This window comes from Carcharodon carcharias, chromosome 33 (genome assembly GCF_017639515.1).
Source record: "Carcharodon carcharias isolate sCarCar2 chromosome 33, sCarCar2.pri, whole genome shotgun sequence".
NCBI classification, from domain to species: domain Eukaryota; kingdom Metazoa; phylum Chordata; class Chondrichthyes; order Lamniformes; family Lamnidae; genus Carcharodon; species Carcharodon carcharias.
The window spans coordinates 2,969,683-2,993,748 of record NC_054499.1 but is presented as its reverse complement, the minus strand read 5'-3'; the positions used below and the strand labels follow the sequence as shown (position 1 = coordinate 2,993,748).

The window sequence follows — 24,066 nt, the reverse complement described above, 5'->3', positions numbered from 1 at the left end:
AGGGATCGGTGACGATGCCCGATGGGGATCGGTGGAAGCGGCGGTGACGCCCGACGGGGATCGGTCTTGCATTTCCGAAGGATGGGTACACCTCACTCTCTTATGGACAAGGGCAGATGGTGCTGTGCTTATAGCAAAGCACATCCAGTGATCTGACATGAATTGAGCAGCAATTACTCTGCTGGCATTTGGATCAGTAAATGAGGAAATCGTCAACCTGCCCCTTTTACATTTTTGTTCTGCTGACTTAAGATTTGTGCCATAACCACGTGCTTCAAAGCATAGACTAATCCAGCCGGCCACCCAAACCGTCTCGCATACCATCTCCATCCACCCACCCAGCCAGCCAGCCAGCCAGCCAATGTCAGAACGAGCCTCTTACCCAGCTGTTTCTTGGCCTCAGCCCAGGTTGGCTCTGATCCTCGAAGAATCATGACTGCTTGCATCACCGTCTCAACAAGGACAGGAGGGCGGCCGTATGATTTGATTTCAGTCATGTCCTTTTTATTCAAGGACTCCAGAGCCTGGAATGTAAAGGATTGAGACTGTGCATTATTCCAGGGCTGCCAGCTCAACTCAAACCCTAGCAAGCTGTGCTGCCTGGAACTAACATCGGCGGGAAGGTAGACATGTCTTGGTGAATTGGGATCAACCTCAGAAAATATTATTTTATTTATACTTATTGATAAAACACTGGTTTAGCTCCAACTGGAGAACTGTGTTCACTTCTTTGCTCCACACTTTAGGAAGGATGTCAAGGCCTTGGGGAGGGTGCAGAGGGGATTTATTAGAATGGTTCCAGGTCTGAGGGAGTTCAGTTCCAGTGGAGAGACTGGAGAAGCCGGGATTGTTCTCCTTAGAGTAGAGGAGGTCAAGGGGAGATTTATTCGAGGTGCTCAAAATCTTAACGGGTATTGATAGAGTAAATAAGGAGAAACTGTTTCCAGTGACAGGAACATCGACAACCAGAGGGGCACAGATTAAAGATAACTGGCAAAAAAAACCAGAGGTGGCGGGGGGGGGGGGGGGTGGGGCAAAAGAGAATTTTTTTTTAATACAACGAGTTGTTGCAGTCTGGAATGCACTGACTGAAAGGTCAGTGGAAGCAGATTCAATATTAACTTTGAAAGGGAATTAAATAAATTCTTGAAAAGAAAAACTGTTGAGGGTTATGGGGGAAAGAGCAGGGGGAATGGAGCTAATTGGGTGGCTTTTTCAAAGAGCCAGCACAGGCACAATGTCTAATCCTACAATATTATGGACATTAGTGGAAGCGACACTGCACATTTACTTTGAGTGTTTTGAAAACGTTTGGTGTTTTGCTCGCACTTAGCTTGACCAAAATACCGCAAGTGCAACAAACTTGTTCTCCTGCCTATGGTTTTGTGCACAGCTCTACAGCCACATGATCCTTCTGCATGTATTACACACAAGGTTCTGGTTAACAGCCTTGATTATCAAGTGCCAGTGCAGTTAGCAGATTGGGGCCCTCTCCTTCACCTCTCCATCCAAAGGGTGTCAGTCAATCCTTGCTGACACAGCACTTCCTCAGCTCAAACTCAAGATGTGGGAATTGAACTAACAAACTTTCACCCCGGGGGTGAGAGCACCACTGGCTGAGCCAAGCTGACACACACCCCAACGTGAGATTCCGCAACTGAAGGTGAAGTAGCAGCAGATGAGGGAGGCTGTGTGAGCAAGTCACTTATCATTTCTTCCCAGTTTTGTACCTTCATTGCCTCCTGCAGTGCTGGCATGGCTTCATCCAGTTCCTTTTGGGCACCTTCTGCCATTATTTTGCATTTTATCTCTTCTGCTGCAATCTTCTCACTGTGGGAGCTTACGGTCTATACGGACAGAAATGCTCAATGAGGTTAGTTAAACAAGGCCATTAGGGCAGTGATCATATCACAGTAGAAAAGAACTCCCCTTGAGGCTCCAGTTGCTGCCCAGGCTGTCTTTAGCTGACACAGGCAATGTGGGATGAGACAATTGAGCTTGGTGTTCCCACATTGCCAAGGTAGCTGATGGCTATTCCATGACTCTGGCTGGAAGATGCACATAAGCTCACACTGGAAATGTAACCAAATTGGTCGAGGTGCCTGTAAGACTGTTCATAGGAACAGGAGGCCATTCAGCCCCTTGAGCTTGCTGCATCATTCAATAAGATCATGGTTGACCTGCTCCTCAAATCCATATCCCTTGATAATCTTAACCAACAAAAATCTATTTTCAATTGACTTCTAATATTCACAACCTCTTCAGGGGGAAGAGTTCCAGATTTTCACGTCCCTTTGTGTGAAGAAGCCCTTCCTGACATCACTCCTGAACAGCCTAGCTCGAATTTTAAGGTTGTGCCCCCCTGTTCTGCACTCTCCCTGCCAGAGGATATGGGTTCTTTCCACCCACCCTGCTGAATTCTTCCATCATTTTAAACACTTTGATCAGATTACCTGTCAGCCTTCTAAACTCAAGAGAACACAATTCATGTTCATGCAAATTATTCTCATAATTAAACCCTTTAGTCCCCAATATCTTTCTGGTGAATCTAGGGTGTATACCCTCCAGGGTCAGTATATCTCTCTTGAGATGCTGTGGCTAGAACTGAGTGTAGTTACTCCAGATGGGGTCTGAACAAGGCTCAGTATAACTGAAGCATCTCATTCTCACTTTTGAATTCCAATTCCTTTGAGTTAAAGGCCAACATTTCATTACCTATGCACTAGGTTTTATTAACCTGTGCACCTGGCCATCTAAACTCCTTCTGCTCCTCTACAGCTCCTAGTATCTCATCATTAAGAAAATATTCCGATTTGTGTTTCTCAGATCAAAAGTGGATGACCTTCCACAGTATGAGTCCATGCTGTCAGATCAGGAGGAGAAACTAAAATTAATCAACAAACACTGGAATCAAATGGAAATGGAAACAAGTCTTTTAACATCAGGTGGGAGGTATCTACAGCCTGCAGAAGCAACAGCAACTTTGACTGATGTGGTGCTCCCTGTACCAGATAGATAACTCAGAGAGAGTTTCACAGATTGAAATGGACACTGAGCTGGAGGGAAAGGAGGAGATGGGGTTGGAGTTAAGAGGAAGGCTGAAAGATTTTTAAGAATCTTTATCGAGTCTCCAGAAACCACGGAGGAGGCAAGAGAGAGAGGGCATAGATAGGCATGGGGCTGAAAGCATGGCTGCATTGGTTGGAGTTAAGTGCAGAGGGGATGAGGAACAGACCAGTGCCAGGGGAACAAAGCGTACGAGTGGGGACCATAGGACTGAAGGAAACCAAAAGGTAGGGTGGATGGAGCCATGGTTAGATGACGATAATTGTGTAGCATGAAGAAAATCAAGGTAATGGAAGCGTGGGGTATCTGAGCAGGTAAGAACAAAGGACTGAAAAGTTAGGAAGTTTAGAGATGTTACACCCAGGAAAAACAAAAGAGGACCAGGGCAAATCCATTTCCATGCCCAGCACGAGCTGGGTGAGTAAATGGGGATAACGTGGGTGCACTTTCATAGCTGCAGAACCACAGGAATGTTACTGGGGTTACAATGTAGTAGAGAATTTCCTTCACCTACCTTCTGCTGTTCATCAGCTTCCCGTTTCTGCTGCACGATGATCATCAGATACTCCTCACACTGCTTCTGGAACTCGGCCACTTTCACTTTGGCCTGCTCCAGCTCGACTGACATCACCTCCACCTTATCACGGGTGTCGTCGATCTTTGACAATCCATTCCGCAGCTTGTTGGCCTGAGAACTCAGTTCGATGCGTTTCTCCTCCAGTAGCCTTGGGGAACGAAAGAACGGACAGATTCTCACCATTAGAAAAGGGTGACTGAAAACAAGGCCCCAGGACATAGCAAGGGGCAACTGACCTCAGCACCTTGGGGTAAATAGAAGGGTAAAATGAGGCAGGAATTGCTGCTCCTGATCACTATCCAGACTGCTGCAGTAAACAGCACGTGGATGCTCAAGAACCAGTGGGCTCAGACATGATGCCTCCATTGTCAAACTTATTTAAGTTGCAGAGAACTACAATCTGGGCTGCTTGCAGCTTAGCCCTCCAGTGATGCCACTGACAGTGAAGCACCCCTGCACGCAGCAGTGCCCAAACTGCAGTTCATGCAATGCACACAGCCTCTGACCCCTGCCAATCCAACCATGGAAGCTGACAAAGCCCAGCATTTTATTAAAAACTGCGGATGCTGGAAATCCAAAACAAAAACAGAATTACCTGGAAAAACTCAGCAGGTCTGGCAGCATCGGCAGAGCCGATGCTGCCAGACCTGCTGAGTTTTTCCAGGTAATTCTGTTTTTGCCCAGCATTTTATTCTACTTTTTCTCGCTCCCTGGGCCTGCTCTGTTTGAACTTTGTGGACCTAGAGGTTTGGAAAGATTTGCTTTTATACAGTGCTACCTCTGCTAATCTGATCTTGGGGATTTGCCATTCATGTATGGTGTGCACCTACACATCTCAGAAAGACTAAAAAGCAGACCCTACCCCTGTCTTTGCCACTGCGTCAATTGTAGTGGGAGCCATGACTTTAGAATAGATATGTTACTCTCTGACTCTGGGAAACCACACTACATACCCTGCAGCAAAGTAATTTACTGATAAGTGCTTTAACTCGAGGCACTGTATGAATGAGTACTTTTTTTAACCAAGGTGGCACGCAACATACCTTGCATGGGTAAGACTTCCCTTCCCCTTTAAGGGCTGATTGTAGTTGGCAGTTGCTCAATTTAAATTGGAAGGAGCTTAATGCTGCAGCATTAAGTGCAAGGACTTGTGTCAGGAAATGTCCTGACAGCAGGGAATCAGCAATTCATGCAGGAAAATCACTCTATTATAGTGTGAGCTCCAGACAAATGTAATTCAAATGCAGGGTTTGGAAAGACCAGGACCACTTCCTCCATTCATTGCAATTGTATGAAATTTCATGTTCAAGCATAAAGTGCACCATAATTATTCTTTTAATGTTCAGGAAAAGATTTCTCTCACAATGGCAGCTCACTTCAGGAGTCGAAGCACTTTTTGTGCAGAGTGTTTTTTTTTCTTGATCTTTGTTCTGATTGAATTACTGAATGATATCTCCTGCGGTACACGGTTTTGTCAATGACTGCTTTCATCTTGTGGAAAAGAGGTCGAATTCTGCAAGCTCCTCTGAGCGAGACGCCTCAGTGATGGGCAATTTGATTCTTTTCTGCTTCTCTCACTTCTCAAAACATCAAGCATTCCCAGGTCAGGTATAGAACAGCCAGCTGAAGACTATAGCTCGCTCTACTGTGCCCCAACGACTACAAGGGATTCAAAGCGTGGTGATTATGGTGCTGGATTAACAACGCAGAGGTCACGGGTATACGCAGCATTGTGACTTGGACATACATTACCGTTCCTTCACCATCACTGGGTCAGTATCCTGGAATTCCCTATGTAAATTCCCTATCTGGAATACTGGGGATCAGTTGCCAAAGTGAAATCGTAAGAATGCTCCACAAGCACACGGATGTTTGCATCATTTTTGTTGCTAGACATAGCCAGCTAAGGAATATCCAGATGCTCCTTAACCCAGGGCATAAGAGGAGGGTCTCCTTTCAGTGCACAACTACAGGGTGGATTGAGGCTATTTACATTTATTTCATTGCTCATATGGTCACATAGTGGTTATGTAACTGCACCAGTAATCCAGAGTCCTAAACCAGAGACACAAGTTCAAATCCCAGCACAACAACTGGGGAATTTAAATTCAATTAATTAAATAAAATGTGGAATTAAAAAAATAGTATCAGCAAAGGTGACTACGAAATTACCAGATTGCTGTAAAAACCCACCTGGTTTACTAATGTCCTTTAATGAGGAAATCTGCCGAACTTACCCTGGTCTGGCCTACGTGTGACTCCAGACCCATAGCAATATGGCTGACTTTTAAATGCCCTTGGAAATGGCCTAGCAAGCCACTCAGTTGTATTCGAGAAGGCAGCTCACCACCACCTTCTCAAGGACAATGAGGGATGGACAATAAATACTGGCCTGGCCAGCGATGCCCACATCTGGTGAGTAAACTAAACAAAAATTCATAGGGGACCTTTGTGAGACAGAGGAGGCTTATCTCGTTGGGCTGGGGTGGATTGAACCTAGACAGGTGATACTGCAGTGCAGTCACAAATTGTGGCAATCAACCTCTGCTCGATCAGCCGTCCAAACTCTTCAGTAGAAACAGCCAGTCTTCAAAAACCAGCATGATAATAAACGCACCAATGCCTTACACTGTTATTTAAAATAAACAGGTTAGTTATGTCTGTTAAAATAGCAGCGAGAAGCTCTGGGTTCGAGTCCCGCTCCAGCATTGGTTGGCCACAGGAGTGTCCATAATGCAGTTCAACAGGTTGAACCCACTAAGTCCTTCCAATACTTCCCCACTATTCCTCAAAGGTGCAAAATAAACAAATAATCCCATTCATTCAGTGCTAGATTATAGTGGTCTCTTCCATGTTGCTTGGCATTAATTATGACATTAGGAGAATAGAGCGGGTGTTCATATCACTCACTGACACTCACTTTTTGTAACCGGACACCAGCTCCAGATAGTTGGTTGGGGTGACGTAATTGTGCCTCCGCAGTTCCAGCAACATTTTTTCAGAATACGTTGTCACTGAACGATGCATTGTCACAAAGATGTGTGCCAAGTTACTGCGGAGCTAGAACAATGGAAGGAACTGTTAGCAATGAGAACCAAGGTGATGATATATTCTGCTATGCAGCTATTTCACTTTTTAAATTCTGGCTTCTCCCTGCATCCTCAGTGTGACTCAATCAAGACTTATTTCTCCATCGTCCACTCATTCATTCTTCCCCAGAATCCCAACACAGCAGAAATTGCCCCCCTCAGTTTCCCAATCTGTTTTTGAGTTTGCTTTCACCACATAAATACTCCTCAATTTACTTCACTTCATCTCTACTTTGTTTCAGCCTTGATGTTGTTTGGCATCTTGCACTAACAGCCTGGGTCTTTCATTTGAGACTATTATTTGGAATGTAATCTTGATTCCTCCTGCCCCTTTCCCCATTTGCTAAATAAGAGCTGCACCAAATGCTGCATGAGGGGCTGGGCAGAAGACAAAAGTCACCCAGTAAATGTCAGCCTTGGGCACAAACTTGACAACCTGCCCTCATGTAGCTCTCGAGTCTCTTTTTTTAATCTCTCTTTTAGGGAATTACATCGTGCATACGGTACACAAACAGGCCATTCGGCCCAACTGGTCTCCGCGTTTCTTTATGCTCCACATGAGCCTCCGCCCACCCCCCTCTCCATCTCACCCTTATCAGCATATCCTTCTATTCCTTTCTCCCTCATGTTTATCCAGCTTCCCCTTAAATGTATCTCGACTACTCACCTCAACTATTCCCTGTGGTAGCGAGTTCCTTATTCTCATTATTTTTCTGAAGGTTCTCCTGGTTTCCTAATTGGAATTGTTAGTGATCATCCTACATTTATGGCCCTTTGGTCTTGGTCTCCCCCACCAGTGGAAACATCATCTGTGCATCTACACTATCAAATCCCTGTAGAGTTTTAAAGACCAAAAGAAAGGAGTCCAGCCTTTCCTGATCATTATAATGTTTCAGCTAATAAGAAGACATGTATAAAAATGAAAGACACATGCATAACTTTCAAGGTAGCTCACCTGATATCTGAGTTGGTATCTTATAGGTCAGGAAAATCTTAGGTTTGATTGCTGGTCAACGCTAAGACAGTTGATCTTGGTCTCAGCAGCAGTACGGCTACCACAACTGGTTGCAGAAACCCTGCACTAGGGAAGGGGAAAAATCAGCCAAAGCTCCCAACCAGGTTGCTGTGCAGCAACAAGGTGAATCTTAGGGAATATTGGGGCCAGGTGAGTTGTCGAGCCCCACTGCTGTCCCGAGCTGGTCTCAGGTTAGAAACTAGATCTGCCGCCAGTACGGTTCATCATTATTCAGACTGACTGGAGTGCTCTACCATTCATCCTTAGCACAAGTGGTCACAGTTCATTCTGACCTGAATAACTCCTTACCTCCTCCGAACCTCCAAGCTCCACATTCGTCAGGTATCGCTCGGCCACTTCGAGCAAGGCATCCTTTGGCCATTCGGAGAACCAGTCAATGGTGGTACAGTTCACCAGTGCTGGGTACTGGCGGACACGATTCCTTTAAAACAGTTAAAGGGAAAACAAAATGTCCTTGGGCAACTTACTCCAGTTTAAAAATTCTGTGCTGCAGTGAAAATCACAAGTCATAATTGAAGAAAGTCATTTGACCTACAATAGCTCAAGCACCGAGCCACCCCCAAACACCGCCTCCTTTGTGCAGCAGCTACCTATGCCTTAAATGACTCAATAGGATTTCACTTCCATTGTTGTAACCCGGATCCATACGTCGATCATTCTTGGAAGGTAACTTTGGCTGTGGCTGGCATTGTAAAATGGCAGCTATCAATTCTTCAAAGGAAGTAGAAATCAGGAGAGATCTATAACAGATGGGTGAATCAATGCCACTCATTAGGCAACATCATTCAAAGCCCAAAATGATCTCCTTTTGCGTTGCGGGCTAATTGACAGGTTGTGGGGGGTGGGGGAGGGGGGGTGGGGGGGGGGGGGGGGGGGGGGGGGGGGGCGGTCGCGGGGGGCGGGTGATACAGTTTTCTGTATTTTCTGACTGGACTCCCAGTTCTGCCAAATTGGGCAGCCTCAGCCAGAGAATTAAGAGCATCACAAGGAACTAAAATACACCGAAGCTCCTTTAGTACCGACTCGACCTCCCTACGAAGATTCTCTTCATCTAGGTACGTGCAGCCTGCTTGAGCTTGGACTAAGCTTTGAGTGAATCATTCCAGTGCTATGCCAGCAGCTGAGCCCGTGGAGCAAGGTACCACCAAACAGAGTCATCTTTACTGGCTGAAATGAAGATGCAGACTCCTGGTGGTGAAGATCATTATATCTGATGCACTCATGGCAAGGTCCAGACAGGTTGCAAGTGCTTCAAGGAGGACTAAGAAACCTGATTGGTACAAGTGGAGAAACATGAGGAGGGAAGTGCAGGCAGCTTTAATCTAAATTGGGCAAACTCAACTACGTAGGATTGTGGTGAAAAACTGCACAATGGAGCAAAGCAGAGGGCATCAGGCCATGAAAACGGAGAACTAAAAAGGAGAAAGACGAATGGACAATAATTTGACAATATCATGAACTTATTGATCTTAAACAACAAATCAAAGGCACTGCAATTCACTGGGCCCTCCCCACTAGCACTCTGGACCTAAACCATTGCTACATGGTTGATGCTGAATACAGGTCTTTAGAGCAGAAATAACCTAAGTGTCTTTGGCCTCCTATAAAACAATCTCATTGACTGCACATTCTATATTACAACGTCTTACCTGAAAGGGTCTCCGATAGGACTCATGCACAGCACAACATGAAGGTTATTGCGTACTCTTTCCATTAGAAAATTGAAGATATTTTCATTTGTTTCAGATATAGACTCTTCCTTTGCTGCATCTAACAATGCGTTTTTAATCTGGGAATGGAGAGAATGATTAATAACGGCACCATGTCCTATATTGCTTCAGTGGCTCCCTGATTATAGCAACATGTGATCCAAAGCAACTTCCTGTGCCATGATAAACCCAGACTAGCAGAGGGTGACACCAAACCTCCAAACTGCTGGAATCCACAATGCTCCTGTCAATATTTTCAAGGAGGATGCAGTCATAGGTTTTTCACTTTGCCCCACACTTGAAGATTGCTAAAAGATTCTGAATAGAACAATGGATTCTCACGTAAGGTAAAAGAAAAAACTGCAGATGCTGGAAATCCAAAACAAAACAAAAATACCTGGAAAAACTCAGCAGGTCTGATAGCATCTGCGGAGAGGAACACAGTTAACGTTTCGAGTCCATATGATTCTTCAACAGAACTAAGGAAAAATAGAGTGGCCAGTGGCCCTCTATCCAACTCTACCTGTCCCACCCCCCCCTCTTAAACCAGCTTATATTTCACCTCTTTTCTATTTTTCCTTAGTTCAAGTTATACAGATGCGAAACGTTAACTGTGTTCCTCTCCGCAGATGCTGTCAGACTTGCTAAGTTTTTCCAAGTATTTTTGTTTTTGTAATGGATTCTCACAGTTTGTGAAAATTATCAGCACGAAGAATTTCACTCTGATAATGCCCTGAAAATGTAAAGCAGGCAGGAACTGTTAGCTTAGCTAGTCTGTAATTTAGAAGCACACAATGTTGGAGGAAGGGTCAATACTGAGGGAGTGCCTCACTGTCGGAGAGTCAGGACTGAGGGAGTGCTGCACTGTCGGAGGGTCAAGATTGAGGGAGTGCCGCACTGTCATTGGGTCAGGACTGAGGGAGTGCCACACTGTCAGAGGAGGCACTGTGGGGGCACTTCACTGTCAGAGGATCAGTACTGAGGGAGCGCTGCACTATTGGAGGGGCAGTACTGAGGGAGTGCTGCACTAATGGAGAGACTATGTGGAGTAACTATGCGGAGTACAGGAAGACAGTGGCCTAAAACAATTGGCTTTATATCTGGGACCAATTACGCACCTCTTCAAACTCGTCTGCTTTGAACAGGTTTGGAACTTCCCCGGAGCTCAGGATGTTATTAATATCTTCTAAGAAGGACTCTTCAGCTAACTGGGTGTCCGTAAACAGGAACATTGTCGGGTTATTTTCAACTCCTGCCTCGCGGTAGATTTTCTTCAGGTCTACAAATGTACAGTTGAGTTCAGTCAACAGAAGCGTTGTTTTTTAAAAATAAATACTTAATATCTTCCTCAGTTCCTATTTCTTCTCCTTGAGCCATGAGGTGCCAGGCGCCATCTACTGCCTTGCCCAAGCGACCGATCTCTAGTGTGATCTAGACCATGGAGGGCACCACTCTCTCCCATCCAAATGTGGCTAGAGAACCTCCTGCTCCTCTCCCCAATCTTGCACCGCTATTTCTAGAGTCCCCCGAGGATCTATCCTTGGCCTCCTCCTTTTTCCCACCTAAACACTGCTTCTTGTTGAGATTATCCAAAAACATGTCAAGTTCTGCATCTGCGCTGATAATACCCAGTTCTGTCTCAATGCTACTTCTCTCATGTCTCCACTGCTGCTCTGTTCTCAGGCTGCTCTTCCAGCCTCCAGCTCTAGATGAGTTGACATTTTGTCCACTTAAGCACTGGGTAGACTAAAATCTTGGTCTCCACCACAAACTATATTTTCTAGCCACCAACTCTACCCCTCTCCCCGAACACTAACTTAGACTGTTCGAAAATCTCTTCACGGCCTCCTCCTCTCTATTTTTGTGATCTCCTACAGACTTATAACCCTTCGAGATTGCTATGTTACTCTGATTCTGGCCTCATTTCAATCTCCCACTTCTTTCATCCTATTACTGACAGTTCTGCCTTTGCTTATCCAGGCCCTAAGCTTTAGAATTCCTTCCCTAATCCTCTCCACCCTCCTTTAAGAGGATCTTCAAAACCTACCTCTTTGACTAAGCTGTTGCACTAATATCTCCTTGAGTGGCTTGGGGTCGATTTTTGCCTGACTATATTCCTGTAGTGTTTTGAGACATTAAAGGCACTATATAAGTGCAGGTTGTTGTTTGAACTCAATCCTGTTTAACCAACATGCTGTAATCGTCACTAAGCAGTGACCAGGAGCCAGGACCCTGACAGTCCAAGAACGCCATGGTCACAATTACCATCTTTGTTCAGCTGAGACTGACTGACACAGTGCATGTTAAGATATGTTTAACCCGAATGGCTCAGTATCATGTTGTTTGGTACATTAAGTCACAAAGCTCTGGGGGAAGCTACGACAGACACTTTCAAAAGAGAAATGAGCTGAATTAAGATTCAATGGCTGAGGACAGGAAGGCGATTAATAAATTAAAACAACACCTAGGCTCAGACCTACCTTCTCTAAACTCCAGCTTGCGGTAGACCTTGGTAACTTCAATTTGGTAGGTGTTGTAGTCAGAGATGAAGGCAGATAGCTGAGACAGACTCTGTCGTCCACTGCCCCCTATCCCAACCAACAGCATGTTCCCACGAGGCTGACTGATCACACGGATAATCCTCGTCACTGAGGAAGGAAAATCGAAGGGCACAGTTTCAAGCAGAGTGGTTGACATTCACCAGAGAGGTAACGGCCCATCCTTTTAGGGCACTGTGTGGCAATTCTGATCCCCTAACTCAGGGCTAACATGACCAGGAGATTGTTACAGCCAATCCCTCCATTAGACACAAAAGCACAAAAGGTCAGCAAGAGAGGTTTTTATGATAGAATAAACCAGTGCTTCACGAACCTTTTCCTGGTGTGATCCCATTTTGATGCCTCAGATTCACCTGGTGGGGTGGGGATGACCTCAGCTCCTGAGGGGAGTGGGGAGTGGGTGGGGGGTAGGGTTAGCTCCTGAGCAGGGTCAGAAGTTCAGTGTGGTGGGAATGTCTAAACTACAAGGTTTTTTTTTTAAATAAACAAACATCTGCCTTTTCACAAGCTTATTCTCAAAGAGCAATTGGGCTTCAAAGATCTGTCCATTAGGCCACGCCAACCAATAGAAAAACTGTGTGGATTTAAAGGGGTCTCGCAGCTGCTAGTGTTCAGTCTGAGCTCCATGGCAGCCATTGCTGCCTCGGAACTCACGGCCCTCAAGGGAGTCAGAGCCCACAGTTTGGGAACCCCTGGAGTAAACCAACTCAACCGTACAAAGCAGGATACCTCCTGAGTGCTCCCTGCCTAGGCAGACGCACCAACCCCAGCAACCCCCAAAACCCTATTCACCCTCCCCAAGGTCACCTCCCGCAGCAATACCCGGTCTTAAAGCGTGACATATTGATATCACAGCATTGCAACGATAGCAATGGGTACATGACTTCACAAATTGGCAGTAAATAAGGAAGCTTTTCCACCAAAGAACAACACAGATGTGGAACTGGTTCCTGAAACAAACTCTACAAATAAACTCAGCAGAGAACTGGACATCTTTTCCGTGCAAGATCATGAGTGTGATTTTTATAATTTCATAACCCATAGAACAATGAAGAAAGCTTTCCTATGGTGAGAAGGCTGGTAGGGCTAATTGATGGAAAACAAATGGGATTAATGGTCCTTCCCCACTCCTTAGGACATCATGCTTATGAACAAGCCAAGAGTATAACAACGAGAAGAACAGTATATAAAGTGATGCAAGGCGTTGGAGTAATTTTACAATGGTTACCATGTTCGATAGCATCTTTGAACAAGACGAGGCTCATTGGCACCACCCCAGGGGCAGAGTTATACTCATTCAGCTGGTGCTCCATGTACGTTTTCAAGACTTTGAAGTTTGTTAGGTCTTCATATACATCTCCTCGCATGAAGTCACCTAGCAAAAAAAAAAGAGAAAGACCCCAGTTAACCCAGGGCTCACTTGTAGGAGAGCTGCCAGCGGAGAAGAGGGCCTGGGATCAGGAGAGGAGGTGGTGTGCTTTTGTTTAACGTAGGATTGGGAGAAGCACACCTGCAGCTAAGTAAATGCAAGAAGCTTGCTCCATAGGTGATTCCAAGGCAGAGATGACCACCTCAGACTAATGATGCCATGAGGCTTCAAGCAGGAGTTGAGCCCATTATTTTCCATGGGGAAGGCCTATCACTCGCTTTAGGTCTGGGTAAAGGACACTTAATTTCTTCCTTATCCTAATATGGCAGGTGGTCAGAAATTTTGCCCGTCATATCGAAGCTTAATGGCTCAGTTAATCCCTAAATTTATCAGCCAATGACTGTGGCAGCATTGTCTCAAAGTCACCGATTGAAATATTTATATATTTTTTAAAAAAATCACTGTCCTGATATTGATCCAATATCAGTCTTTGAGCATTTGTCCATCACAACTCCAAGTGACGCATCTTAAAGCTTCGCACTTTGTTACCCTTGCAAAGTAGGAATTATATTTGCCTCTTATAGGTTAAATGACATATCACGCAACCCACCAGCTGATCACAAAATAGCAGGAAAGGTAGCCATCCTGAGCTTGACAACATGGTCTCTTCCCAATAGGATACACCTATTAGACGACGTGTCCTTAGGGATTAGCTGGACAGTAACTTTAAAAGGGACAGACCAAGTTAAGCATGGATCTGCCAAAGTACCTATACATCACAAGTGATGGCACGGCATATCGGTGCACCCAATTTCAAATCACGAGCAAGGAGGAAATTGCATCGAATCCCTGAGACAGAGGAAGCACTCTTTATTTGTCTATATTTTTGTTTTAAAATTTTGTACGTCTGTTCTTACCAAAGATGGGTGACTGCTTATTTGGACAGAGGCTGTGGAAGGTTATGTCTAAGAAAGTGCCCAATTTCTCATTCAGTAGTGTCACAAACAGTTCCATGTCTTTATGCTCCACAAACCGGTCGGAAAATACCCTGAATCAATGAGACAAGAGGAGTTAGCTCGGGAATCAATCAAGTTGGAGATACAGTAGCACACCGGACCGGTAATCCAGAGGACTGGGCTAACGATCCAGAGACATGAGCTCAAATCTGGGGAATTAAAATTCAGTTAATTCAATGAAACTGGAATAAAAAGCTAGCACAAGCAATGGCGATCATGAAACTACCAAATCTGTTGTTCTTATTCAGTCTGGGCTATCCGTAATTCCAGGTCCATAACAACGTGGTTGACTTTTAGTTACCCTCTGACTATACCCAATAGGACATGCTGTCGTATTCAAGAAACCCACCTCCAGCTTCTCGAGGGCAATAAGGGAGGGGAAATAAACGCTGATTTTGCCAGCGATGTGAACTTCATAAGGAGGATTTTAAAAAAGTGAAGTTTTCAAAGAGGGGAGAGGTGATGTGGTATAAAACCAATATATATCCAGGAATGTATCTGATTCAACCCTCCTGGTTCATGGTGAGGGACTGGAAGCAGCCATGGTCTCAGTACTCATGGGCGATTAAGGAGAAAAATGTTAGGTTTCCTACTCCTGATCACGGTCCTGTAGGGACAGGATGTGATGCCCCTCTCCTGATCCAACACACAGCTCAACACTCAGGGTCTACATTTGTGGGTGAAGAACCACCACAGGCATTGGAGGGGTAAGGATGTCAAAAACAACGGAACTACATCCCAGCAAAGATATAGGACAAAAATGGGGGTCAAATAAACAAAGGAGATACCTGAAACACTCATGGACCCACAGCCGCGAGATACTTGCTTTCGTGTCATGGTAGTCCTTGTGCACGCGAAGCATCCCTTGGAAGATCTGTGAAACAATCAAAACAACAGCAAAATTAGGTGCTGCTGTGGGGAAATTATGGGGAAAGAGCAGAGCAGAGGCAAGTGGGACTAATTGGATAGCTCTTTCAAAGGGCTGTAACAGGCACAAAGGTCTAAATGGCCTCCCTCTGTGTGGTTTGATTCTATAATTTCTAGAAGAGGAATCTGATAGGTGGAAACAAGAGAAAGAAGGCAAAGTTTGAGAGATAGGTGAATTAGGGAATAGAGAACATGAGAAACAGGTAACAGAGAAAAGGAAAGTGAGAGAAAAGAGAATAGGAGAGAGATGAGAGATAAGAAATAGAAGAGAGATAATATGATAGACAGTGCAAGAGACAGAAAACAGACTAGTAGAGGAACGCAACAGGAAAGAGACAGCTAGAGGCACAGAGAATGGGACAGAGAATGAGAGAGACAGAGAGAGGACAGGGAGAAAGGGTGATGGGCAAAAAAAGAGAGAGTACCTTGGAGATATCTCTGAGATTGAAGAGATAGTGGATCTTGGTGGGTGTGGGCAGGAATTTCTGAACAACTGCATTGTAAAGTTCGATGGTGGCATCTGTAATGACATTGCCAATTGGCTTCATCTGCTCATCAAAGTCCTGCAATTTCTGGTTTATCATTGTACTGAAAATACGCTTGATCTGGGAAGTCTACAGAGACAGAAAACACTCGTATATCAATCTACCCAAGAACATGAATACACAAAGCAAGATAACAAGAAAATCAGGATAGAGAAACATTGGTAAACATATACGTGTGAATGCAGGCTGTTAAATAGGGAATGATTAGGAATGTAGTAGATGGAGAGGGATGTTTTAAGGACACTCACAGTGGCTTCAAAAAATACAAGAAGTCCCATTATAGTAATTTGATTTCTAATTTTTTGAAGAAACTGTCAAGATAAAGAATGAGGGAATCGCAATGGTCTATCCAGATTTCCAAAAAGCTTTTGATACAGTCTACAAACTCAAAGCCTTGGGTGTTTTGGTGGCAATTTACTGAGATGGACTGAACTGGCTGGAAGCTCAAGGGCAGAAAATGGTTAGAGATGAACTGGATCTGCTGGAGAGAATGGTTACCAGTATGATGCACAGGCATTGCTGTGGGGACTGTTTAGGTTCTCATTAATGATCTACATGCAGGCATTGGGGGTAAAGAGCTCCAGGTTTGCAGATGACACCAAGATATGCGCAAGAGTCAGGATGCTCAACTATTCCAGGCAGATTCAGATGTGCTGGTGGGCTATGCTCTTAACTGGCAAATGACGATTAACTTGGAAAAGAGCAGTATTTTGTCACGTGGCAAGGACATGTATACAGCCTTCAGGGAGAAGTCCTTCAGCTAGTGGAGAAAGGGATCTGGGCACACTGGCGCATAGACCCCTAATGTTTCATGAGCAATGTTGTGAAGAGATGGCTGGTGGATAAGTTGCGAGGTCGTATTTAAAGGACAATTCACTGGAAGACAAGGCACACTATTTTGTTTAAAAGCAAAAAACTGCGGATGCTGGAAATCCAAAACAAAAACAAAAACAAAAATACCTGGAAAAACTCAGCAGGTCTGACAGCATCTGCGGAGAGGAACACAGTTAATGTTCTTCAACAGAGTCATACGGACTCGAAACGTTAACTGTGTTCCTCTCCGCAGATGCTGTCAGACCTGCTGAGTTTTTCCACACTATTTTGTTTGCTTGGTTCTTGCTTCATGCACAATCTTGGTTTCCTCACATGGCTGGTGACAAGTTTCAAAAAAGGTGCAGAGAAAGGCTATTAGGTTCATCTCCAGACTGTAGCATCCGAGTTACCTAGACAGGCTCAAAGAGCTGGGATACTACACCTTAAAGAACTGTAGACTTAGGGATGAATTTAGTGAAGTTTTTAGGATCAATGAAGGGAAGTGTATATGTTGTGCTTCATAAACTGGATGGAGCAGAGGGTCTTCACTTGTTGGTTGTTTGTTCATTCATATACTTCAGGTTTTTGTTCTGATTGTAATCATATTACCCCTCCCCAAAAACAACCACCTACCGCAGGAAACGTCATGTTGATCAGGTTAAACCTGCTTTGAAGGCGAGGTGAGATGATGGTTCTTCCCCCTCCAGGGGGACCCATTGCACCCATTAGAAACATGTCCTGCAGGATAAACATTTGCAGGTTGTAAAAATATGGTTTGGTGTAAAATACTAAACAATCTCTGATGTTTCTATAGTGTTTTATCACAATGAAATGCCTTGGGATACTTTGGGCAATTAGTTACTTTCTGAAGGTTTGCATAGAGCGTTCCTGGCCAGAATATTGATGATTGGTTAATTCCCTGTCAATCACGCATGTTGCTCATGCTGCTGTAAGTGACTGGGATTGGTTTAACACACATCATTTTCATTGTTTAAATATCCACCACACACAGAAATTCACTGGAGAAATCACACTGGAAAACAGTCACCAGTTTCCATCACTTTTGCTGTAGTTTGCAGGGACTCTTTTTAAATAGTCCCTGTAGGCTGTTTGCTGCAAGGTCCTGTCTTACTTCAAACTCATTGCCTAACACAGTGCCACGCAATGCTGAGGGAGTGCTACACAGTCGGAGGGTCAGTACTGAGGGAGCGTCGCACTGTCGGAGGGTCAGTACTGAGGGAGCACTGCACTGTCAGGAGGGTCAGTACTGAGGGAGCACTGCACAGTCGGAGGTCAGCGCTGAAGGGGCGTCGCACTGTCGGAGGGTTAGTACTGAGGGAGTGCTGCACTGTTGGAGGGTCAAAACTGAGGGAGTGATGCACTGTTGGAGGGTCAGTACTCAGGGAACACTGTATTGTCAGAGAGGCAGTACTGAGGGAGCACCACACCATCGAGGACACTATCTTTCAGAGGAGATGTTAAACTGAGGCCCCATGTGACCATTCAGGTGGAAATGAAAGATCCCCTGGCAATATTTTAAAGGACAGGAGAGTTCTCCCCTTTACCACATCACTAGCAACAGTTCAGCTGGTCAATATCACATTGCTGGTTGTGGGATCTTGGTGTGCACAAATTGGTGCCATTTTCCTACATTACAACAGTAACTGCGGGCAGAATAGTACAGGGGCATGGACAGCTTTTCTGACCACCACCGCCAGTAAAGTTAGGGCGAAGCTGACCTGCTCCGTGTCGGTCTGCCCCACAGCCAAGTAGCACAGAGGGTGGCCTAAACAGGGGCAGAATGGGACTTCAGTACCTCACTGGGGAGGATGTCCCACCATTGACAGCTGCTGGTAACTTCATCAGTCCCAGCAGCACCATGAGTGCATTCGAGGTGCTGCTGGGACTGCAATGAGTAAGGTGGCTGCCCCTGGATCCCTGGAAACAGCAAAGTCCAGGGTCTTAGGCAGGGAGGGTTCGGGCAGTTTAGGGAGGGAGGTGGGGGTTGGGGGTGGGTTTGGGGGGTGGGCTTAGGCAGCACGCAGGTGGGAAGAAAGTGGGTTTCTATCTGGAGGGGGGCCGTATCCTCCCCCACCACCCTGATCTGCAAAGGGCAGCCCTGGAGATAGAAGACTCACCTTCCTTCCCTACCTACCTTTGATGAGTTTGTCTAAAATATTGGGCTGCTCACTCCCACCTGACTGCCTGCTTTATTTTAAAAGCAAAAAAACTGTGGAGGTTGGAAATCCAAAACAAAAACAAAAATACCTGGAAAAACTCAGCAGGTCTGGCAGCACAGGGTCATTCGGACTCAAAATGTTAACTATGTTCCTCTCCGCAGATGCGGATCTTGGCGCCAGCCCCCCCTCCCCCCACCATATTATGTGAGCGAGCTCAGGGGTGGGCAGGAAGGTGTTGGAGTGGGAACCCACTCTACTTTACGTGCCCCGTCCACCCCATTTGAAAACACACCCGGCGGGTGGCATGTAAAACACAGCCCTACACTGGGGCTTCCTTGGCTGCAAAGTGCTTTCAGATGTCCTGAGGTGATGAAAGTTGCTATAGAAATGCAAACGTTTCTTTTTTTTAAAAAAAACCCTGCTATTACCTTTATGTGTTTCACGGTTTGTTTGAGTCGGTCATACCAAAAGCCGTAATCTATCCACAGGCGGAGGAGCTCCAACGGCGGCTGGGAGCCGAAGGTGTCTTTGGCTGGCATGTTCAGGTCATCCATGAAGGTGATAAGCTTTTTACCACCAACAGGAACATAAACCCCTTTTGTTCTTTTCTCCACGCGACTCTCTATAACATCCTGGACATTTTTAGATGTGGTCTGTGAAGATGGGGAGGAAGAAGTCAGAAACCAGATAAGTGATGTAAACTAATATTTTGTTTATCAGCTTTGAGCTCGTGAGGAATGTTACCAAGGGACAAGTACACTTTCTCCACTTCAAATCAGTCACCATCAGTGTCAAACACTCCTCTTGCCCACAAAAACAACAGGCAGAAGACCTGCTGGGTCCATTCAGCCACCCTTACATCCCATGATAACTGGAGTATCACAATCAGGCAGGTTTCATTCCCCTCCCAATCTCCCACCACAACCCTGTTCATGTAATCTCCCAGGAGAGGCAAAAAAAAAAATCCAGAGAAAAACCCAAGGCCAAGAAAGTAAAAAAAAGTCTCCAGCCCCCGTGGGAACACCAAAGCAGCTCCTTCCTCTAGAAGCTGAACAATCTATTTGTGACCCTAAACTGAAAACAGCAGCTGCATTGCTTTCTCAAAACTTACCACCACTATCCTGTGGCCTTGCCAAATGAGTAGCAGCAACTAAGTGATAATTGATGCCGAACACAGGGAGGTTGTGTGCGGTGGGCTCATGCTTAGTTGAAACTACACAGTGCAAGCTCATTTAGCTAGGACTCTTACTCCCAACCAAATATAGAGTATGTACCCCTCACTGGACCAGGTTTGATGCCAGGTGACAGAGGTGAAATACTCTGATAATATATAGGTTGAGGCACATTGTTCCTTCAAATCTTTTTACATCATTTGTTCATGGGATGTGGGTGTCCCTGGCTGGGCCGACATTTATTGCCTATACCTAATTGCCCTTGAGAAGGTGGTGGTGAGCTGCCTTCTTGAACCGCTGCAGTCCATGTGGTGTAGGTACACCCATGGCGCTGTTAGAGAGAGAGTTCCAGGATTTTGACCCAGCGACAGTGAAGGAACGGCGATATATTTCCAAATCAGGATGGTGAGTGGCTTGGAGGGGAACTTCACTCCAGGTGGTGGTGTTCCCATGCACCTGCTGCCCTTGTCCTTCCTAGGTGGTAGAGGTCGTAGGATTGCAAGGTTCTGTCGAAGGAGACTTGGTGAGTTGCTGCAGTGCATCTGGTAGATAATACACACTGCTGCCACTGTGTTGGTGGTGAGAGGAGTGAATGTTTGTGGAGGGGGTGCCAATCAAGTGGGCTGCTTTATCCTGATGGTATTGAGCCTCTTGAGTGTTGTTGGAGCTGTACTCATCCAGGCAAGTGGAGAGTATTCCATCACATTCCCGATTGATGCCATGTAGATAGTGGACAGGCTTTGGGAGTCAGGTGAGTTACTCTCCACAGAATTCCTAGCCTCTGACCTGCTAAATGACAGAATTCTTAGAATTGCACAATCATAGAACAGTATAGCACTGAAGGAGGCCATTCAGCCCATCAAGTTTGACTCTTTCGAAGACCAATCTAGTTAGTTCCACTTCGTCATGACCTAACCACATTGGGATCTTCCTGTGATCAATGTGATGTGCCAACACAGTGCATTTACATTACTGATCCATCCACAGTTCATCTGTCGACAGGTAAGAACTAACTTAACAAATGGTGCAGTGATCAGATTGTTCAAACCTTACTTCAGGACATCAACAGTCTCCATCTGTTTCTAAATGAAACTCGTTTACTATTAATCAGGCTTTCCTACCTGAGCTGACATGTTCACTATCAGTACTGACCACTTGACAGAGTCAAGGGTCTGAAGTGCATTCTGACCAACAGAGGTCTTCCCAGTCCCAACTGGCCCCACAAGCAGCACGGGGCACTGATTGGACACCAAGCTGCTAACCAGCAAGTTATATCGCACTGTATCCACGGTGGGCACGATGATTTTATAAAACGGAATGCTGCAATAGAGAAACAGAACGTCACTTTACCAGACAACAACAACATTGTTACGGAGCACTTTCAATTCAAATTTATCGGGGCATTAATCATAGTACAATTCTGCAGTACAAGTAAGGAAAGCCCCACTCTGTGGGCTTGAGCTCCATAATCCAGGCTGACACTCCCAGTGCTGAGGGAGTGCAGGGCTGAGGAAGTGCAGTACTGCTGAAAGGTGCTGTCTTTTGAATCACCTGTTAAACTGAGGCCCTGTCTGCACTGTCAGACGGATATCAAAGATCTCATGGACGCTATTCTGAAGACGGACAGGGGTGATCAGGGCCAATATTTATCCCTCAGCCAACATCACCGAAATGGATGATCTGGTCATTATTGCATCACTGCTGTGGGATCTTACAGTGTGCATATCGCAACCCGGCCAAAAAAATAGTAACCTTGCTGCTGTTTGTTGGATCTTACTGTGCGCAAAATGGCTGCTGCATAAGAGCAAATATGTTGATTGTGCTTCACAGTAATTATCTGAGTGTGTAGTGTTTATAGATGTGATAACATATAAATGTGGGCTCCTCGGTCCTCGAGCTGTTTGCTGAAAATCCACTAAAGTTATCACTAAGCAAGCTGAAACAATTGCCTTACTTGCTGGGATATCGCCATGACTTTGCCAGCTTTTCCTCAAAGGAGGTCCAGACCTTGGTTTTTGGGTCTACGTAATACTCATAGACAGTTTCCTGTGCAAAAGAGCAGAGTCATTAGTGGGAAAATTCAAAGGGTAGCAGCTTACCTGAATGACAGGGACATTGGAGGACGCATCAATAGTTATCTGCACCTGAGCTGAAAGTTTGAAATGACGCGCACTGTAACTTTTACATCTTATACACCTCAGCTGCTTCAATTGCCAGCTGAATTGACCACTGTCACTCTGAGCAATCTGCCCTAACCATTCACCAGGCTGGAAGTAGTTGAACCTGAACTGTTCAGCTCATGTCTCTGGATTCAGAGTGTAAAATAAAAGGATTCACCACAGCTTCAAATTTAAAACTGGCCTTTTCTTTATAATTTCTTCACTCCGCAGTGTTGGAAGCAGTTTGAGAGTGATTATCCCCTAATAATTTCATGGCCTCATGCTCCACATTGTGTCATTTTCCACAAGCAGCACTGATGCAGCCCCCTAAACAACTCACCCGAGCTATCCTATTCGTCCCACTCCCCTGCTGCTTTCCCATAGCCCTGCAGATTAATGCTTTTCCAGTATATATCCAATTCCCTTTTCACTTCGTCTCTACCCCATCTCAGCTCATCTGCTGCTGGAACTGTCACTGTGCCTTTGTTAGCTCTTGACTCGAGTATTCCACCATTTGGCTAACCAGCCTCCCACCTTCTGTTAACTCAAATGCAAAGGAGACATTTGAACACTTAGCGTTTAATATCCCGCACCTCGAGGAAAGCCTCACCTTGCTCGGAAAGCTGCCATCCATCTCCCGCAAGAAGTTGTCCATCTTTTTCCTTCCGTCCTCATCTACAGCTGCACACACGGACCAGATCAAACTGAACATAAAGACCATCCCAATCATGTGCATGTAGTTATCAGGGTCAGCCGGGTTCACCTGAAAGAAACGCCACTTAAATTGAGAGCGTGTCTCCACCCACACACAAACTGTCTAAAAAAGAAATGTTGCAAAATGTATCTTCAAGAAAGGTATTTTCTTTTAAAGTTTGGAAGGACATTGCATTATTTGGACATTTGGACTTTTAAAAAAAAATATAGTGTGGATATTAGTATCCAGCTAAGAATCCTCATCTCAGTGGAACTTGCCTATATATGGACACCCGAGAGGCTGAGACAAGAAGTATTGATCTGGCTCTATTTTCCTCCACGCGGAAGCTCCATTGGTGAGAACGTCCAGGCATCTACTAAGACTAGCGGTCTGTCTTCACAATAGGGTGATCAACAGCATCAAAACCATGTGAACATTATTCTTTTTTGTTATAAAGTCTTTTCTTCAACCGCCCAGCTCTGCAGAGACCCTATATGTTTGACGTGTATCTGTGTCTATGCATGTGTGTTCTGGGGTATTTTAAAAGGGATAGATACTTACCCTTCCAGATTACAAACTGTGTGTTAACCAGTTCTTGCAACTTGTTTTGAAAATAAGTTTGGTTTTATAATAAATCAATCATCGAGCTTATTGAAAGAAACCTTGTCAAAGTCTCTTTTATTCAGGGCCCAACAGTAGTGAGATAAATAATTGGCCAATTAAACATTCACACTAATGGTGTGACCTGCTGAGTGGTGGGGCTAGATCAACTGCGCACTTCTCCCATCCCGGTCATAACAGAAGGCAATAGAAAGACTTGCATTTCTATAGTGCCTTTCAAGACCTCAGGATGTCGAAAAGTGCTTCACAGCCAATGAAGTACTTTTTTGAAGTGTAATCACTGTTGTAACGTAGGAAACCTGGTGGCCAATTTGCAAACAGTAAGCTCCCAAAAACAGCAAAGTGATAATGTCCAAATAATCCGATTCTATAATGTGGATTGAAGCGACTGTGCGGTGTTCCTTTAGTACTGATCGTCCAACAGTGCACCATTCCTTCAATACTGACCCTTCGACAGTGTGCGTTCCCTCAATACAAACCCTCTGATAGTGTGCTGCTGCCTCAATACTGACCCTCCAACAGTGCGCTCTTCCCT

At 45.2% G+C, this 24,066-nt stretch overlaps 1 protein-coding gene across 1 annotated transcript in view; it reads right to left on the bottom strand.

Moving 5' to 3' along the window:
* dnah2 (dynein, axonemal, heavy chain 2) overlaps nucleotides 1–24,066 on the bottom strand; it is a 251,184-nt gene that overhangs the window by 42,373 nt on the left and 184,745 nt on the right. Inside the window, exons 45-61 of the mRNA XM_041178731.1 lie at nucleotides 22,827–22,979; nucleotides 22,012–22,103; nucleotides 21,179–21,377; nucleotides 19,314–19,538; nucleotides 17,339–17,443; nucleotides 15,773–15,961; nucleotides 15,209–15,294; nucleotides 14,322–14,452; nucleotides 13,264–13,410; nucleotides 11,958–12,125; nucleotides 10,596–10,756; nucleotides 9,418–9,557; nucleotides 8,057–8,189; nucleotides 6,564–6,703; nucleotides 3,581–3,791; nucleotides 1,731–1,847; nucleotides 383–524 (exon numbers count right to left, since the gene is read on the bottom strand). Of these exons, the coding sequence (XP_041034665.1) occupies nucleotides 383–524; nucleotides 1,731–1,847; nucleotides 3,581–3,791; nucleotides 6,564–6,703; nucleotides 8,057–8,189; nucleotides 9,418–9,557; nucleotides 10,596–10,756; nucleotides 11,958–12,125; nucleotides 13,264–13,410; nucleotides 14,322–14,452; nucleotides 15,209–15,294; nucleotides 15,773–15,961; nucleotides 17,339–17,443; nucleotides 19,314–19,538; nucleotides 21,179–21,377; nucleotides 22,012–22,103; nucleotides 22,827–22,979 (2,539 nt within the window). The remainder of the gene's footprint in view (nucleotides 1–382; nucleotides 525–1,730; nucleotides 1,848–3,580; nucleotides 3,792–6,563; nucleotides 6,704–8,056; nucleotides 8,190–9,417; nucleotides 9,558–10,595; nucleotides 10,757–11,957; nucleotides 12,126–13,263; nucleotides 13,411–14,321; nucleotides 14,453–15,208; nucleotides 15,295–15,772; nucleotides 15,962–17,338; nucleotides 17,444–19,313; nucleotides 19,539–21,178; nucleotides 21,378–22,011; nucleotides 22,104–22,826; nucleotides 22,980–24,066) is intronic.